At 48.4% G+C, this 17,844-nt stretch overlaps 1 protein-coding gene across 2 annotated transcripts in view; it reads right to left on the reverse strand.

Annotated features, from left to right (window-relative positions):
- CPSF4L (cleavage and polyadenylation specific factor 4 like) overlaps positions 1-17,844 on the reverse strand; it is a 224,388-nt gene that overhangs the window by 54,268 nt on the left and 152,276 nt on the right. For both annotated transcript variants that reach the window (XM_069655108.1, XM_069655107.1), the window contains 2 exons: positions 13,891-14,043; positions 4,348-4,443 (listed from right to left, as the gene is read on the reverse strand). In XM_069655108.1, the coding sequence (XP_069511209.1) occupies positions 4,348-4,443; positions 13,891-14,043 (249 nt within the window). The remainder of the gene's footprint in view (positions 1-4,347; positions 4,444-13,890; positions 14,044-17,844) is intronic.

The raw sequence follows: 17,844 nt of genomic DNA on the forward strand, positions 1-17,844 counted from the left end.
ACGATTTCAGGAACAGGCCTGCCTACGGGAAGGAAAACGCATCCCCCATGCTCCTCGGCTGGTGGCAACTGCTGGTGAATTTCTGGCATTTGGAATTTGTCGCAGTCGCAAACAGATCAATCTAGGGTCTGCCCCATCTGAGGAAGAGGCTGCCCACTTGATACTGTCAAAGCTCCCACTCGTGGCAAGAGTGCAGCTTCATGCTGAGGGAGTCGGCAATGGTGTTCTTGACCCCCGCCAGGTGGAAAAGAATGAGAAACATTTCCTGGCCAATGGCCCAGTGCCACAATTCCTGTGCCTCGCTGGAGAGAGCGATGGGGATCGGGTTCCCCCTTGCTTCCTGATGTAGAACATTGTGGTGGCGTTGTCCCTGAAGACTTACCACCTTGCCCTTGAGGGACGGTAGGAACGACTTGAGGACCCAGAACACTGCCCGAAGCTCCAGGCCTCTGGCGTGGATACGTCCTGTGTGGGCACCCTAGCCCTCCAGGGAAGCATCGATGGTGATGGCTTCCTGGTATGGGGGGGGCTCTGGAAATCCGTGCCCCCGGCGATGTTGGAGTGATGTTGGAGCGCAGAACTCCTTGTCAAGAACAATCTTGTCTGCGAAGCCAGTGAGCCACTGAGCGTCCAGGAATTCCCAAAGGGGTAGCATCCGCAACCTGCAGAGTTAGATCAGGTCAAAGCACTACAACATCATGCTGAGCAGCGACTTGATCGTATGCACCGTGGCAGTCTTCAGTGCTAACAGCCATTGCACCTTGCCCAGTATGGCCGCTATCCTCTCGTCCAATAGGGGCTGCCAGGCAGGAGACTTGAGCATGGCCCCCAGGAATAGTGCGTTCTACGAGGATATCGAGCAGGATTTTGGATAGCTGAAAGAGAACTCTAAATCCGTCAGCAGCCGGATGGTCCTCTGTGTGTTCGACGGCTACTTTCCTGGACCTGGCGCAGATGAGCCTGTTGTCGAGGTATGGGTACACTTGTATCCCATGTAGATGCAGATGGGCCGGAGCCAGGCACTTTGTGAACACCCTGGGCACAGACTTCAGTCCGAAGGGAAGGGCCTTGAACTGGTAGTGCCTTCCCTGCACCACGAAGCGCAGGAACTTCTGATGCTTCTCGTGAATGGGGACACATCCTCCAGATCCAGCGACGAAAAGAAGTGTCCTTCCTCCAGTTGGCGGAGCACATGCTGCAACGTGACCATACTGAATTTTCGGGGCTAGAGGTATTTGTTGAGGTGCCGCAGGTCTAGAATGTGCCTCTAGGCCCCTGGTCTTCTTTACCAAGAAGTATCTGGAGCAGACTCCGGAGCCCCAGAGTCGCTTTAGAACCAGCTCTATCGCCCCCTTGTTTAGCATGGCCCATAGCTCCTGCAGGAGCTGAGAAATGTGCTGCTCCTGCCAGGCCACCGGTGGTATCTGCTGGAACTTGTGGCGAGAGCACTCAGCGCCCAACGGTCAGTGGAGATCTTTTTCCACTTGCTGACAAAGCCTGCCAGCAGGTCTCCCACTGAGGTGTAAGGGTGGGGGCCCGACGTCCCGGCCAGTTCAATCTTGCTTCAGGGCCTCCGTGCCTCCGAAAGCCTTTGAACGGCCCCTGTAGGCCGCCTGGGTCGTGAAACAGGAGGGGTGGTGGTACAAAGATGATTCCCCGCCGAAACCCTTGGATGACCTGCCAGATTTTCCTCCCGAGGCACGAAAAGGACGATATTGCTGAAGCGTGCCCAGGGAATGGGCCGTCTCCATGTCGGTCTTAATGGCTTGCAATGATTTGTTGAGGGCCTTCTCAAAGAGGTTGTCCCCGAAAGGCATGTTCAGAAGCCTTGTCTGGTCTTCCTGCCGAAAGTTGGTGGCTTTCAACCAGCCACGACGACTGTCTGCGATGTCCGGGGCCACAGTGATGGCATGGTCCGATGCCACCTGGCCCTCCTGGAGGATTTCAAGCACCTCGAACAGTTTGTCGTTGGGGAGAAAGTCCAGCAGCGGGTCCATCTTATACCACAGCTCCCCATCGTATCTGTAGATCATTTCCCTATCCCCAGAGTCCAACTTCTTCCCCTCGCTGTCCGGGGGGGAACAGAGGCTGAAGATGAGGGATTAGAAGACGACTTCTTCTCAGCCGCCGAGAGCACAAAGTCCGGGAAGGGCTGCGACCATAGGCACTTGGGTGCCGACTCCGGCATCCGGTCCTTTTCCAGCCTGTCCCTCTTCGCTGGGGCCAAGGCCGGTTTTCTCATCAGCGCCAGGCCCTCAGCCCAAACGTGGTCCAGGATAGGCACTGCTAGAATGTTCTTCCTCTTGGCATCATGCCGTCGGTAAAGGAATCCTTCCTTCTGGTCTCTTTTGGCGCTGGATGAAGAGCTCAGGACCGACCCCACTTCGTCCGGGGGAGGAGCCCTCGGCGACAGAGAAACTCTGTCTTCATTGTCCATGTCCGTAGTCACCCACCTCAGCGTTTCCGCCGTCGTCGTTACCCAGGTCCTCCTTGTCCGAGGAAGTAATATCCATTGCCTGGAGCACAGTTGAGGCATCCACTCCAGCCCTCACCCCTTCTTTCTGTCCTGAGGGGACGGTCTCGGGCTTAGGGATGGCATCCTCTTCTCTGGCATGTTCTCCACTGGCCTGGCCAAGGCATCCTGCCACGGGGGGGGAGGAGAGGGAGGGCAACTCTGGCTGCTGTTGGGGTCCCCTGGACCTGGTCACCCCTTTTGCCTTCGAGAGGGCAGCTGCCACGAGCTCGATCATAGAGGATAACTTTGCCTGGACCACCTGGGCCTTCAGGGGCAGGTCGGACACCTTTCCCTGCGCCTTGGTCTTCGGCTTCTCCCGCAGCATCCCAGGGTTAGCAGATTGGAGTGATGACTGGAGATGGAGGCCTACTGTGAAAATTAGCACGCCCTGCCCGTCGCGGGACCCGCTTGCCCAGCGTCCCCAACGGAAACGGACTTTCAGTGCTTGGCCTGGCCTTGGGCACCCACAGATGCAGCGCCCTCAAAGGACTTAGAAGCCTGCTCCTCGGACTGGCCGGTCCTGGGTGAGGCATGCCTCTGCTTGCCGCATGGGGTAGAGGCCTTGGCGTTGTGCCATGCCGCCAACCTACTGTGACGATCCTGGACTGTGCGCTTGACCAAGGCAGATTTCACAATCCGCTTCCCTGTGGTCCGGATGGAGACAGAGGCACTGGGAGTGTTTGTCCTCCACATACACATTCCTCAATCGGCAGCTAGAGCAGAGCTTGAAGAGGGAGCCTCCCTCATTCTCTTCTGACATGGTCCAGCGTGCAGTGTAGGCCCGATGGCCTTCAGGAAACTTCTATGAAACTCAACGATTCTTACTCTTGAGGGGTGTTGAAGACCCCGACAAACAGATTTCCTGCTTGCCGGTCAAAGATGCGAAAGAGCACATGGGCTCTATTTGACAAAAATCGGAGCTTTTTAATAGAAAAAGCACAAAAACGTAGAAAGCTCCCGGAGTAAAACACGAGGACTCCCAACACTTGAATGTGCAGTAAAAATCGGAAGATGGCTGCCAGAGGAGGGACTTAGGGAGAGGGCAGTCATTGGCTGGGGGCAGCATGACCCAGAGCTCAGTCATTGGCGTATAGGAGAAAGACAGTTTGTAAGTGAAAATGAAACTGTTTTTTTCATTTATCAATGATTGCCGGCCGGACGACAGGAATATTCATGAGCACGTGAATCCATGCCAGACCCCATGCTGTAGAATATGCCTTTCCTTGATTTAAATGAAAAACATTTGGGGTCTGGTTCCTAAAATAACAAAAAACGGGAACAGTGGACAGGGTGTGGGTGCTGGTGCTCTTCATGTTTGTGGGAGCACCAGAAAAACAGATAAGGAAGGAGATGCAATATACTGCCGGGTTTTTGGATGTTGTACCGCAAAACCATATATCAGATATAACTCTGGCCTATTTAAAACAGAACTATGACATCTCCTTCCAGCCTCATTTTACTAATCTGGCAAAATTGTAGTCCTTAGAAATAGTTTCAACCCCTGCACTAATTATTATAAGCATGTGGAAATGTACATGGAGAAACAAAAAAAAATACATTTACTACAATCATCTAACTGATGTGAGTTAATTTGCTGGCTATCTTTCAAGCCAAGTGATCCCACTAAACATTAGCACTGTGGCAATACAGCACCCGCACACATACATACACGCACAATGCAGTTACTAACATTGAATACACTATTAAAAAGAAAAGAATGTGAAACAAAGTTCTGCCCCAGGAAGCATTCTGGGACCTGCACCAAAGGTGAAACAACCAAAAACATTTTAATAACGGAACCTCAAAACCCCTTCGAAAGAGGATGCCTGTACCATGCTTGCAGAAGCCTCGGTCGTACCACGGACAGTCTTTGATCTTGGATGCAGGGTCGATATGCAGGAATGGGCATTCCTTGTTGCTGCATTCACCTGGAAATGCAAAAGTGATATAGTAATCTGAGAAGTTTTGTGGGCCTAGAAGAATAACACTTTAGTACATATCTGCATCCTCCATTTTGTAGAACTTTGGTCCACCTTACAGGACAGATAAGAACCCAGGCCATCACAAAAAAGTATTCCCTGCTGCAGCCCCTTCTTTCTGCATTTGTAGCACCTTCTTATCTTCTCACTCATTTTCTCTCCTCCATCAGATCAAGGTCTTGATCCTCATGGCAGGGTCTCAGTGTACCACTCCACGGATACGGCTAGACAATCTGAAACTAAGATGGCAGTGATTTGGCGCACTATTATAAGCATTTTAAGCAGTGGCGTAACGAAATGTGAGGGGCCCCCTGCAAGCCATGCTGAGGGGGCCACCCCCCCCCCCCAACTCGGCAACAAATCACTGGTCCCACCTCACTCTGGGCCGTCATAGATTATCACGCTTGCACAACACGCACAAACGTGCTGCTGAAGGGATATGCCGCACACTGCACTAAGAGAAAGATATAAATATGTGTTTTAATGTGATATACAGCACACTGCGAAAAATTGGCTCAAAAGCCAGAGTGTTTGCAATTGTTTTGTAGGGTAACACCAATCCAATCCAATAGATGCAAGTCACCAACAGTGCACAGGAACATTGATGCTTTGCTATTAAAAATGCCATGCCACAATGAAAACATGCCCAACTGGCTGCACAATGTTGACCAGTGTAGACATGTAATAACGTTACAGTAGAGCATGCCAGACCACATTCAGACAGACTAGACTGGTTGCACCAAAATGCCAATCGAAGCAATTACACTCCTCAAGAAGAGAACACAAATTCAAACCTGTGGTCTCCAACAACATGGCCAAACTCTTTAAAATCTTCAAGGAACTGGTCAATCCTGTTGCAGTCTTTACCTCTCCTGTTCCCTCCCAGGCCCTCTGTATGGCTCTGTAATCTCACTTCTCTGCTAGAACTCAGGACATCCTGTCCTCCATCTCCTCTTCCTCTCCCTGACCCACTTAGGCCATCTCTACCTCTCTTCCTCCTCTTTCTCTCCGACAACGCCTGACGAGGTTTCTAGACAAGTCTGATCTATGAAAGTGTCACCCAAACAGGTGCTTCCCTGCTCCTCCAGAACCATCAAGGACCATATTGACACCCTCGCTCCAGCCTTGGACGATTTCTGCAATCACTCTTTCGCCACTGAAACATTCCCCTCTCCCCTTAAGCACTCCCTTATGCATCCACTCCTCAAGAAGCCTTCTGCCGATCCTGCCTGCCCGGCAAACTATCGCCCAATCTCCATCACCCCTTTCCTGGGCAAACTGTTAGAAAAGCTGGCCATCTTTCAGCTTACTCTCAACACAGAATCTGTTGCTTGTCTCCATGACCTTCAGTCTGACTTCAGAGCTGCCAGAGTCACAGAAACTGCTCTCCTGGACACCTCTGAAGATCTGCTCTCTAACATTGATTCCTTCTGTCCTCATCCTCCCTGATCTTTCCTCTGCTTTGAGCATGGTCAACCACTCCATCCTGATCAATCGACTCCATGAGAACCTGGGCATCACGGATCAGTCCCTTGATTGGCTGACCTCCTTCCTCTTAGACAGCCCCTCACAGGTCCACTTTGGTCCCTTTCTCTCTGCTCCATCCTCTCACCCTGGTTTTTCAACCTCTACTTGGCCCCTTTGGCCTACCTGTTCTCTACCTTCTCCTCTAACTTTCAGTGTTACGCGGATGTCACTCCACTTTCCTTCAGGCTCCCCTCACACTCCTCTCCCACTCATTCCTGACCGTCTATCCGCGATTCAGGATTGTTGTGCCTCCAATGATCTCTGCCTTGATGTCAGTAAGATGGAGACCCTGCTCATTTGGACTCCTGGCTTTCCCTCTCTCGCTCTGTCCACCTGCCATGGGCCCTCTTCCTTTGCCTTCCTGTGTGGCAAACAACCTTGGTGTCATCTTTGACTCCACTCTCTTTCTCTCCTCACATCTTGGCGTTGCCAAGAAGTCCCACTACCAGCTGCTCCCCCACAAAGGGACTCTTTCCTTTCTCACTTTCCCCCAGAATCTCACTATCTCCAGCGCCCTGGTTCTTTCTAGGCTGGACTACAGAAACAGCCACTTTCTCAATCTGCCTTCCTCTACAGTCCACCCTCTGAAACTAATCCAGAGCAGGACTACAAGACTTATCCTTGGCCTCAAGCCCAGGGATCGTATCTCTTCAGCCCTGAAATCTCTCCAGTGGCTCCCACTTTCTACATGGATCAAGTTCAAGACCCTTTGCATTGTCCACAAGGCTTTCTGGGCCTGGGGCCCGCACTACATCCAATGCTCTTGTCCAAAATATCTTCCTTCTAAAGCCCTTCGCTCAGCCACCAGCCGCGTCTCCAGGCAGAGAGTGGGGGGTAGATCTCTCTCCTCTGCAGGTGCCTCCCTCTGGAATTGCCTCCCTGCCCCTCTCAAACTTGAGCCGGACCACCTGAAGGTCCGGATGCAGCTCAAAACTTTCCTCTTCTCCTCTGCTTCCTCCCTCTCCCTCCCCTGCTGGCCTACCTGACCTACCTGTCTGCTGTACTGACTGGTTGCTTGGCTACCCTCAGAGTCTCACCGAGTCCAGACTCTTTCTTGATCAGTCACCCTTGCACTGCCTCTGGGCCTACCACGCACTTAGGGGCTGTAACTGTAACCCTACAGTCCCTTTTTCTCCTTGCACTACCCAGAGCCCTGCTGCCCTGGCTGCACTTACTCAAGAGTATTGCTGCCCTGTTTTTCCCTCCCCTCTCCCTTACACTTCGCCCCTCCCTTTCCACTTGCACTTCTCGTTCTCGCACAATCTGAATGACAAGGCCTAGTAAGATTGTTTGTCTTGTCCTCCCTTTATCTTCCCCTCACTTGTCTTATCGCGCCTAGAAACACTTGTGTACAGGCGCATATAAATTACTTATATCATATAATTTGATCACAGATGCCCAGAAAAATATACAATGCTGCAGTAAGAAACAGCTAGATTGGCAGCACACAAATGGCAGTCTAGCCAGGTAATTCACTTAGCAGGACTGCTTGATCAGAAATGCCCAGTTAAAGAAAAGTCATACCAAACAGACGAATGACTAGACTGGCTGCACCAAAATGCCTCTATAGCCACCAATACCACATATCATGCCTGCCTAACCTGGACATGGACAGCATTGTGATTTTTTACACAATCCTGCCCCCCCACACATCCCCTCTCCCTCCCAACCCTACCCAACCTCCAAAATAAGCTCATGGGCCCAGAATTACCTTCACGTCCCTTTTCCAAGTCCCAGAGCTTTCTCGTGAGGCTCTTTGCCTCATAGGTAAGTACTGGCATGAGGAAGAGTGGGACTAGGAGTAATGAAGACTACAGGTAGCTAAATCAGGCATTGCCTCCATGTACCTCTACCTCATCCAAGTACTTGTGTATGAGGCAGAGTGCCTTACACACAAGTACTGTCTCATACCCACTGGGACGAGGAAGAATAGGGCTAGGAGTAATGAGTAATCAAGGCATTAAACACAAGCATTGGTGCAACACCATTGAGTTGGCTGGGATTCAGCACTCCCACCCCCTGAAATTTTGGGCTATGTTGACTCGACCTGACTGACCTTCAGAGCAGTTGCCAGACAGAAGAGGACACAGATGTTAAATGGCACCAGGGTTTTGCTGTTAACAAGAGCGCAGCAATTAGTAACAAAGCATTTCACTGTTAGTACTTGCATTCAAATGCCACATTTTTTAGGCAATCGAAATCGTGATGTGGGTTTAATACTTGCATGCCAGGGGAGTGATTGGAAGGGTAGAGAGGGAACAGGAGACCACTCATTCTCACAGCAGCCCATAAGTGGGTGCTTTCAACATTAAAGGAGAGAGTTAACTGCTTGTAACATTGAAGCTGCACTAGAATAGTCTCATTAAAATTCATAAAGAAATGAGATGCCCCCAAAGAAATAAGTTTGCTCCTCCCCCACCCCCAATGAAGTTAGCGCCTCTCCCAACATTTTAAGGGTTAGCCCCCCAAAATGTAGGTTTTGTTGCGCCCCTGAACGCAAGCACACACACCATTCACCATATACACACATGCACACCCAGCCAGCCATACATTTAAGTGTGCAATCTTTCACCATACAGGCACACACACCCAGGCACCCAACCATACATTTATGTGTGCACTTTTTCACCATACACTCACACACTCAGTCACCTATACATTTAAGTGGGCACCCTTTCACCATACACACACGCACACGTCATGGGGTTGAGGGGAGCCCTAATACTTCAAAAAGAAATTGGGGCTCATTACAACTATGCCAGTCCGGAAACAATGGTGCTGGTAAGTTTACCGGCACCATTGTTTCTGGACCGGCATAATACAGCTATGTGGGCAGTTGCCGTCCCGCCCCGGCAGGTCAGACCTGCCGGGCAGAATGGCACCCACCCGCAGAGTTTTCACTAAAGCACCAGCACCGTTATGAACGGTGCCTGTGCTTCTGTGGTCCCCATTCCAATAGAGTCCGATGGAAATGGGGACTTAACATTTGCCGGCGCCCGACTTCCCGAACCGCCGGGGTTGTAATCCCCCGGTGTTACTGGGAAGTCAGGCGCTGGTTAATCATTACGGTCTGGCAGCAACCTGCCGGTAGCACTGGCACGGTTACTGCCAAACCCGTAATGAGGCCCATTGTTTCTTTTTGAAGTCACTCCGACTCCAAAAAGAAATCATTTCCGAACCATAACGGAAATAATTTATTTTGTGAATGCAGACTGATTTCAACAATAAACTATTTATTTTTGAAGTCATAGGGCTCCCCCACCCCATGACATGGAGGCCTCCAGCCTAGGGTCTTCCATGCCATGGGGAGGGCTGTGCCCTCGGACTTCAAAAAGAAAGTTCAAAAAGCACCGAGGGTGCTGCGGGGGGCCCCTGTTACTCCAGTGATTTTAAGGCAACATAATGCAACTTGAAGCCCAGCTCCATATAAAAAGCAGTCAGCCACAGCAGTCAGTCCTGGGAGGAGCTTTGTGTATCAAAGCAGATCCTGGGACACCCCACGCAGGGAGGCTTGGCTAGAGAAGGAAGATAGACCTGGGGTGAGCTGACCATTGGACAGCAGCAGACCCTTGGAAGCCGGGTCCACCGGAGAGTGCTACGGCAAAGCACTGCAGGTGGGGAAGTCCTGCTGAATGGTAAGCTGCGAGAAGCATTGGAAAAGTTAGAGGAATCGGTTGGTGAAGAGTGTACCAGAGTGGAAGGACATCCCCTTGGCAAGGAAGACTAAGGGTATCACTTGGGGAGTAGCAGAGAATGTAGGACAGCAGAGCGGTGTGGGGGAGCCAGAGAGGGAGAAAGGATACTGGAGCAGAATGAGAAGAGTGCCATTTTGGTGTGGGAAAAAAGGGGTAACATCAGGGAAGAGAGCTCATATCAGACAGATGCGGTGAGACCACTGAGGAAGTCAGGAGGGAAATCAAAGGAAGCGACAGATAGTCTAGTCTGTTAGTGGGAGCCAACAGCAGCTCCTTGATATCCCACATCAACTTAGAAGTAGGAGCTACCGCTGGGAAACCCATCGCATTATACACATGTAACAACCACGAGATGCAAACTATACCTTTGTGCATCAAATGTGACCCATTATACTTTAAATGTCTTTCTAGATGTACTACAGTAATTATGTATACACATTCCAACATCTACAATACTTGTATGGCACAGTAGGCCTAGGGAGCCAAACGCAGCTCCTGGTAGCTGTTGGTGTCAAGCTAACCAGACTATAACCACAAGCTTAATAACTCTCAGCAATTTTGAACTCTGTAGTGTGGTAGTACAAGAAGAAAGAGAAAAAGCACACAGAGATAAAGTGGGGACCAGGAAAGTAAGATTTGTTATTAGAAGAGCAAACAGGAAGTGAAACAACCTAGCTAAAGGCCAAGCCTCATACCTTCAAATGTATGACACCAGAAAAGGGAGGTACCAAAGGAACCCAAAGGGCTAACGCAGAGCTTATTAATGGGTGGAGATTTGAGACTGCAACATTCTGCTGGAGGGAGAGGGGTGTGGGGGGCACGTAGGGAAGACTAGGAAGCAGCATAGGAGGGGGCGGGTGAGGGGGAAGGGGGGGGGAGTTTGATATAGGGCCAGCCTCGCCATCAACCCCCATCAGAGCCACTGAGACTTCGGGTGGGTAGAGGAAGAGATGTGGAAGACCTCACGAACATCATTCTGCACTTGAGTCATGGATCCGAGGGAATACATTATTCACAGCACAAGGAGAGCACAGCAAATAAAAAAATGTAATGCATGGTACGGCTTCGGAAGGAAGAGAGGAGACTGCCTCCTTGAAAGACTTCATGCAAGACATTTATTTTGGTCACTAGAGCACCTTTTTAGTGACCTTTCGGATTTTTGGTTGCTACCTCTTGGAGATTTGTTGGATTATTGGATCTAAGCACTGTTGTGAAGACACTCTGGTTTAAGGAGGGAAAGACATACGCCTTTATTTATTGCAAGAATCTCCACTGACTTGAATCCTCACTTTGGAGATGTACTTGTGCAGTAATGTTCATGCCTTTACTTTGAGGCACCAGATCCTCCTGACCATCTTAATATTTAGTTTGGCTGCCATTATCCTGATTTGTGTAGCCTTTTAAACGAGAAACAGCCTGACACTTAAATAAAACTCTTACATGTATCTTTGATTCGCAGTCATTACTTCTGGTAGCACCGGTGATGAGGTGAAGAGTGTTCCACACGATGGGTCTTCACCACAAATAATGAATGCGACAATTATGTATTTTTGCATGAGATATATATTCCATTAACCTAGTTAGAAAGCGAAGGAGCGCTGTTCAAAGCAAGCATTATTAGTCAACAGCGTTGCTTTTCTGTGGGAATTGGATACGCATTTTGCAGGCTCTGGCATAATGGTGCTACCTGGCTAGAAGATGGCAACAGCTGACCAATGGGGTTAGTTCGTGCATGGGCATTTTATGGCAGTGCTTGGAAAATGCATATACAACATCCAACAGCTTTGTCAGTGCTGGTTTTTAACAGCAATTCGATGAAAGGACACGTATATTGCTTTAAAATAAAGTGGTCTAAGGCACACTTGGTAAAGATATTTTAATTACACCAGCATGTCGTTTACAGATGCAGTTAAAGCTATTCTTTCAGAAGGCTCCTTAGAAATAAAACTGGCATCCTATTAGAAGAGAAAAGCTACCTGAAAGAGTTCCAAGTTGTGTGTGTTTTGGGTAGGAACGGCCACAGGGACTAGCAGGCCATGGGCAGTCATTGTGCAGGTAAATAGCCAAAACCCACATGCTTTTTTTCGGCCCCTCTCATCCCATCCCTTGCCCGTCTTTGGTACCCACACCAAGTGTCAGATTATAGACTGCGCTACATAAATGACAAAAACTGAAAAGGAGGAAAATGCAGGGGGACAAGGACAGGAGAGTAGGAATGAGAAAGCTACCACCTGGGTGCTCATCATTAAGCAGCTTCTTGCACTTTTTCCTTGCCTTTTTGTACACCAATGTTTCCAGACTTTAGAAAAGCAACATTGACATTTGTAGGTTTCTTCTCAAGAATTCCACACACCGAATAAATGTCAATTACTATGATTTTCAGTACGTTTTAGTTGGCTATGATCATATCAACCAAACAAAAACAAAAAGCTTACTGTATTTACAGCCACGTCTTTACTGGGGAAATTGTATTGTAGTTGTCATTTATATAGCACCTTTTACTATTATCATAGTCTCAATGCACTGGTGGTGGGAACACCCTCAGGCACCGAAGTCCAGAGTGTTGGAGTTCATGAGTAGGAGTAGAATGCGTGTGAGCATTCGGCCAACGCTTAGCAGGGCTGACTAGGCTCAGGTAGAGAGCAACCCATGAGGCAGTTGGATGGGTGCTGAGAGGAGTCAGGAGATGGTGTGGGTGCTAGAGACTCGCTATGTGTCCAGCGAACACGAATTTGTCAGTTCTTTGCTGCATACTGATGTCAGGGGTGTTGAGGGGTAGTCTGCTGCAAGTAGGATTAAAAACATTAAGTGTCCGCTAGACTGAGTTATGTCATAAGTCATAACTGCATTCTATTGCGAGTGGATGAATAGCAGTGCCTGCGGTGGATGTCCACCGAAGTGGTGCATTGGAGCTGATCTTTGATGTTGCTGTGTCGTCATAAAGTCTGTGGAAACATTGTAAATGATGAAGAACTACCTCCAGAAATTGCAGCATGTTTCCTAGGAATGAATCCTCATACGAGACACTTCCAACCATACAAATAATGCACGTGTTCCTGTTGATGTTAATTTAATTTGCTGTGAGTTTCTAACAGTCAGACCTTCCTTACTGAGCTTCAAGAACCTGACCCGTGCCAGCCACTCCCACAGCTTCTTCTCATAACTGGATTCACTCTGTACTGTAATGACCAGTACCTTTTTATGGGTCAATATGAAGGGGAATCAGGTGGGTGAGAGAAAAATTGACATTGATCTCAATTTAGGGGCTTCTTGATAATGAGGGAGGTTCTAAGAGGACACCAGCGCCTGGTAGGTCAAATAAGCTGCTCCTGGGCAACATGCATCTTGGTCAATGGTAACTTGCTCAATGCCATCATGCTAGGACCTGGCCACCTCATGGCATTTGGCCAATCAACCTTAGTGAAAAATAATTAGATTTGGCTAATCTGAAAATGTAAGGACCATTAAGTCCAATGGAATATTTGTGACTTTGCAAACACAGTGATGATTTTTCTAAAATTTGTGCCTAAGAACTTTTCCACTTTCGATTGCTTGCTGAATTGTAAGGTCTGAATGAGAGTCTGTCTCCCCAATCTATGCAGATATTTTATTTTGGAAATCCAATAGACAACAAAAAAAAAAACTAGAATAAGGGCTTTTCTTTCAGTGGCCCTCACTCTACAAAAGCCGTCCTTCTAGTGGGCGCTCCTTTCTCATTACGGATACGTACAAAAAATATTCAGAACATTCTGTTCTCTTGATCTTTACTTGTACTCCTTTTTTAACTTATTGTTTTCTTTTGTAACGTGTTTTTGTGCGTTTTTTCTCCTCTTCCCTGAGAATGATGTGACAACTTCTTAACATGTTTGTAAAGTTTTCCTTTGCGGACTGCAGATCGTTAATCTCTAGTTCAATTAATACATTAAACAATATCAGGCGTTTCTATAAGTTTATGAATTACTCAATACTTCTCGACCCAAATCTTTCCATTCTAGTCCACTGAATACACGATGTTCTGAAGACGCTTGGATCCGTAGAGCCAAGTCAAGCCAAACATCACGATTGCAGGAAATCACTACTTATTGTTCAGCATTTCCAGTTATCTGCTGACAAAGTAAAATACAGACATTTAGAAATGTTGAATTTGGTGAAAAATGTCGATCATGGCACTTACCAAACTTGCAGTAGAAATAGCACTCTGGCATCTTGGCCATATTGTACTCGTGCAAAAACTCACACAGGTCGCCCTTCTTGCACAGCCCGCGCAGCCAGTGTTTGCACACCACAGTCTTTTCGCCGGTCAAGTGCCGGAATGGGCACATAGGGCCTGAAAACGAAACGGCAATATGTGAAAACAGGTTGAAGATTAGATGACCAAAACCTAAACATGCCCGAAAGGAAAATAAATTCCAAACTCCACCCAACACACATTTTCCAACATCATGCAGACAAGATGTTAAAAACACCCATGCCACAAAAAAGTAAACCTCTAGTATGGTATCATCACTCGGCTATGTGCCTCCAGTTACTGGAGGACCAGAACATCCCCAGAATGAGATCATATGCAGAAATTAAGAGATGAATGACCTGTCGATGGTCTGCAAAGCCAGTGGGGATTTATTTTATTTTTGCATTTATTTACAGCGCACATAACCCATAAGTATCTGGGCGCTAGTTTCATTGTGGAAGAGCAGGTTATTTATAACGTGCTTGTTTTTTTTGTTTCCTTCCGAGCGCGGGTCCGGGATTCGAACCTGTGTTTGCTCAGCGTGGTCTTGCTTCCAAGGGCACTCAGACAGGTTAATAGTTTTTATACTGTGCCAAATCACAACCATAGTAGAGAGTGCATACTGTGAGGGGCCAGGAATGAGACTCTGACACAAGGGAGTCATGGTTTTTGTCAAAAACGTATTAAAATAAAAAGGGATGCGCAAATACCTCTCTGTCCCTGCCCCAACTCGGGTTTCCCTACCTAAAACCAAAACTAAGGGTCTGTCCGTGTCAGAATGTCCTAAGCAAAACTGTCCTGTGTCCAAAGTACTATTCCGGTCCTCGCATTCTAACAAAATAAACTTTAAGGTGTAAAGGGTAATGTCGTTTGCCTGTTCAAAAAGGAAAATGCGCATCTCCAACACAAAAGTTCTAGAAGGATAGAGTTCATTGTTCCAGAGGGTGGTTCCCTTACCCTGGATTTTTTTCTTCACTATTTTATATTCAAGAATATCAGTTGCTTGAGTTTCTCTTGATCAATAACACAACTGGTACACAAAACAAATTGACTCTGTCATTATCAAGTTAGGATATCTGGTGTACTCTTCTGCCAGGTTTTCACTCCTCTTATCTTGATCAGCACAGCCTTTTGTTTGTCCCGATATATTCTTCTCAGGACCACTTTAGATTATGTATTTCATATACAATGTTCAGCTTGTCCTTGCCTGGTGTGTTTCCGTACCAGGGCTTTTTCCTCGGCTTGGTATACTCTCCTGCCAGGGCTTTCTTATATGCACACACTTGCAACTGCCTGGTATACCCTATTGCCAAGGGTTTCCTCACGTGGGCTCTGCGCACACTTCCAAACTTGAAAGTGGTATACTATCCAGTCAGGGCTTCTCGTTTATGTGTATTACATACACTCACAAACTTGAAAGTCTCTTACTTTTGTTGCATTTTCACTTGTAAAGAAATGCTCACTTGCTCTTTCTTTCTCTTTCATGCGCTTTCATGCACTTCGTTAACAATCATTTGGGATTGGCACGGCTGTCAACAAGCGGTGTCCTCGCTTCCCTTGGGTGGACTCGCAGGCTCTTGCTTGCATACTCTGTTTCTCCCATGGCAAGCTGGTGGCGATCGTTCAGCACTTCCTGCCATCTCTCTGCCTCTGTTCCTCGGCTTCTCTGCCTCTCGGGCTCCTGCTGGGCTCCTCTGCATAGTTTCGGGCTTCAGTAAAGGAAAGGCTGCATCCAAACACCTGCCAATGCTCTGGAGCACTTGTTAGGGAGAATTCTCTGTTTAGGCTGAATTTCCCAACCTAGTGAGTCCCCCAGCAGCTTTGCTGGATTTCTGGAGTTTGTTTTTTTCTCTCCTGCCAAGAGTGAGACTCTTTTTCCCCACTCTTGGACATGATTTATGGTGTTTCTTTGACTGTTAATGTGTTTTCTGGGCTATGGGGTCCTTTACTCCATAGGGTCTCTTGTTTTTACTATGTGTGTTACACAGCACCCTCCGTGCAGTGACACGGGGGTGTCATAGTGACACCCCACCATGGACTCCATGCCCTGGGACTGACTACTGTCTCCCAGGGCATGTAAACCCACCATTGGCTTTACTATTCCCAAATTATGAACAGAAACCAGTACAAACCATCGTATTGTGGACGTACTGGTCGGGGCAATTCGATTGCTCCGGGGTCTGTTAGTCGAGGGGGCACATCTCCGTCCCCCCCTGATCGAGTTTTGGCTGGTGGCAGTGGATACTACTTTTTATAGTCGACCGCGAATATATCCCCATGGGATTTTCCCATTGTTCGAGGCTACCAACTTTATTTAATTCCCATAGCCTCGAACATACCGCCGGTTTATTTAATATTAATTCACCGGTTGGTATTTTTTGCCAGGACTCGATTCTAAAATGGCGTTTGTGTTCTCTTCTGTGAGTCCAACCCAAGTCGAGCCCTTTGTTCCACTTTTGGCGGGCTTCTCCACAGAAGCCTCCAAAAGTGGTGCCACTCTGTCTGGGTACCACAGGGGGTGTGGGAGGGGGTTTAGGCACCCTGGACTGAGTTACCCTGGTAACTCAAGTCGCACTCTTGTGTGATTGGCCCAAGTGGTGAGCCGGCTGGCTCACCACTTAGCATGTTTGATTGACAGCTAGGCTGAGTGAATGGGGGTGTGCTGCATAAAAGCAGGGCTTTTGGGACTGTAACTTCAGAAGTCGCCACAGGACCCGAGAATCCGACAAGGGAGAAGCTGAGCCGACCTGCCACGATGACACCACCGGTGGAGCCCTGCGGAACCGACTCACCACTTCCCGACGACAGAGAAGATCTCCCTGCTGGAGAGTCTTCTTCCCCTGACTGGTGGGCACAACCAGTTTACCTTCTTTTCCTCGCATCCCAGGACGTCTTGTGGTCGAATTGCCCGTGCCAAGCACCCCGGCAACCGGATAGCCACTTACCACTGGACCGCGAACAAAAGGACCGCTCCTTTTAACTGAGAACTCCGCGCCTGGTTTCTTCCCTGGCAGTGCAATGGACTCTGTCTTCCTCCCCGACGAGATCCTCTCTTCCCCCGGATGAAGCACCGACTTGCATACGCTGCCAGGAACAGCTGCCCCCGCTGGAGTATTCTCACTACTTTAAGGTACCGTGTCCGCCAGGCCTCCCTTTATAAAGATTGCTACAAGTTAATAATAATCCCTTAACCTTCTGGACTGGGCTGGCGGGCTTGACCATCTAACTGGTTCCTTTCTTTTGGTTCAACTCTTTCTGAACCTTCGAGACTTTTGTGCACTTTTCAACCGTGTGACCTTGGACACATTTCGTTCTGAACCTCTTAAAGTGGATCCGGCTTTCTGAACTCTAACTTCACGGTTTGACTCTGCCTTCCTCTCTTGCTGTGTTCTCTTGAAAGTGTTGGGATCTGTTTCAATTTATGCTCTGCCTTTCTCTCCCTTTTTAACCAAATTATTAGAGTGCCATCTGCGTTAAGCGCTCTGCGCCGTCTGAAAATAAGTGGGGCTTTACTTAAGACTTGTCTAATGTTCTTTTAAGGGAGTGTATATCTTTTATCTCTTTTACACCAAGCTCTGGGCAGTGTTTGCTTGTTCTACTGTGTTCTTTTGACCTATTGTGAATACTCTGTATACTGCCTAACTCTTCTTGAGGGAGGTCTGACTGCTCAGCCACAGCTACCAAGTGAATCTGTGTGGTACAGACTGCTACCAAGTGGGTTTACTGCCAAACACCTGTAGTCTTAAATCTTTTGCAGTGGTCCTAGAGGGAACTGCACAGGTTTCTGCCTAACAGCACTCCTTCGGCATCCGACGTTCCCGCAGTGTGTTCTCTCTCGCCGTCAGCTTCCCTTTTCCTTGTCCTCAAGCCTTTCAGCTCCACAAAACACTCTCCAGCCCC

This window comes from Ambystoma mexicanum, chromosome 3q (genome assembly GCF_040938575.1).
Source record: "Ambystoma mexicanum isolate Mex_15411 chromosome 3q, UKY_AmexF1_1, whole genome shotgun sequence".
NCBI classification, from domain to species: domain Eukaryota; kingdom Metazoa; phylum Chordata; class Amphibia; order Caudata; family Ambystomatidae; genus Ambystoma; species Ambystoma mexicanum.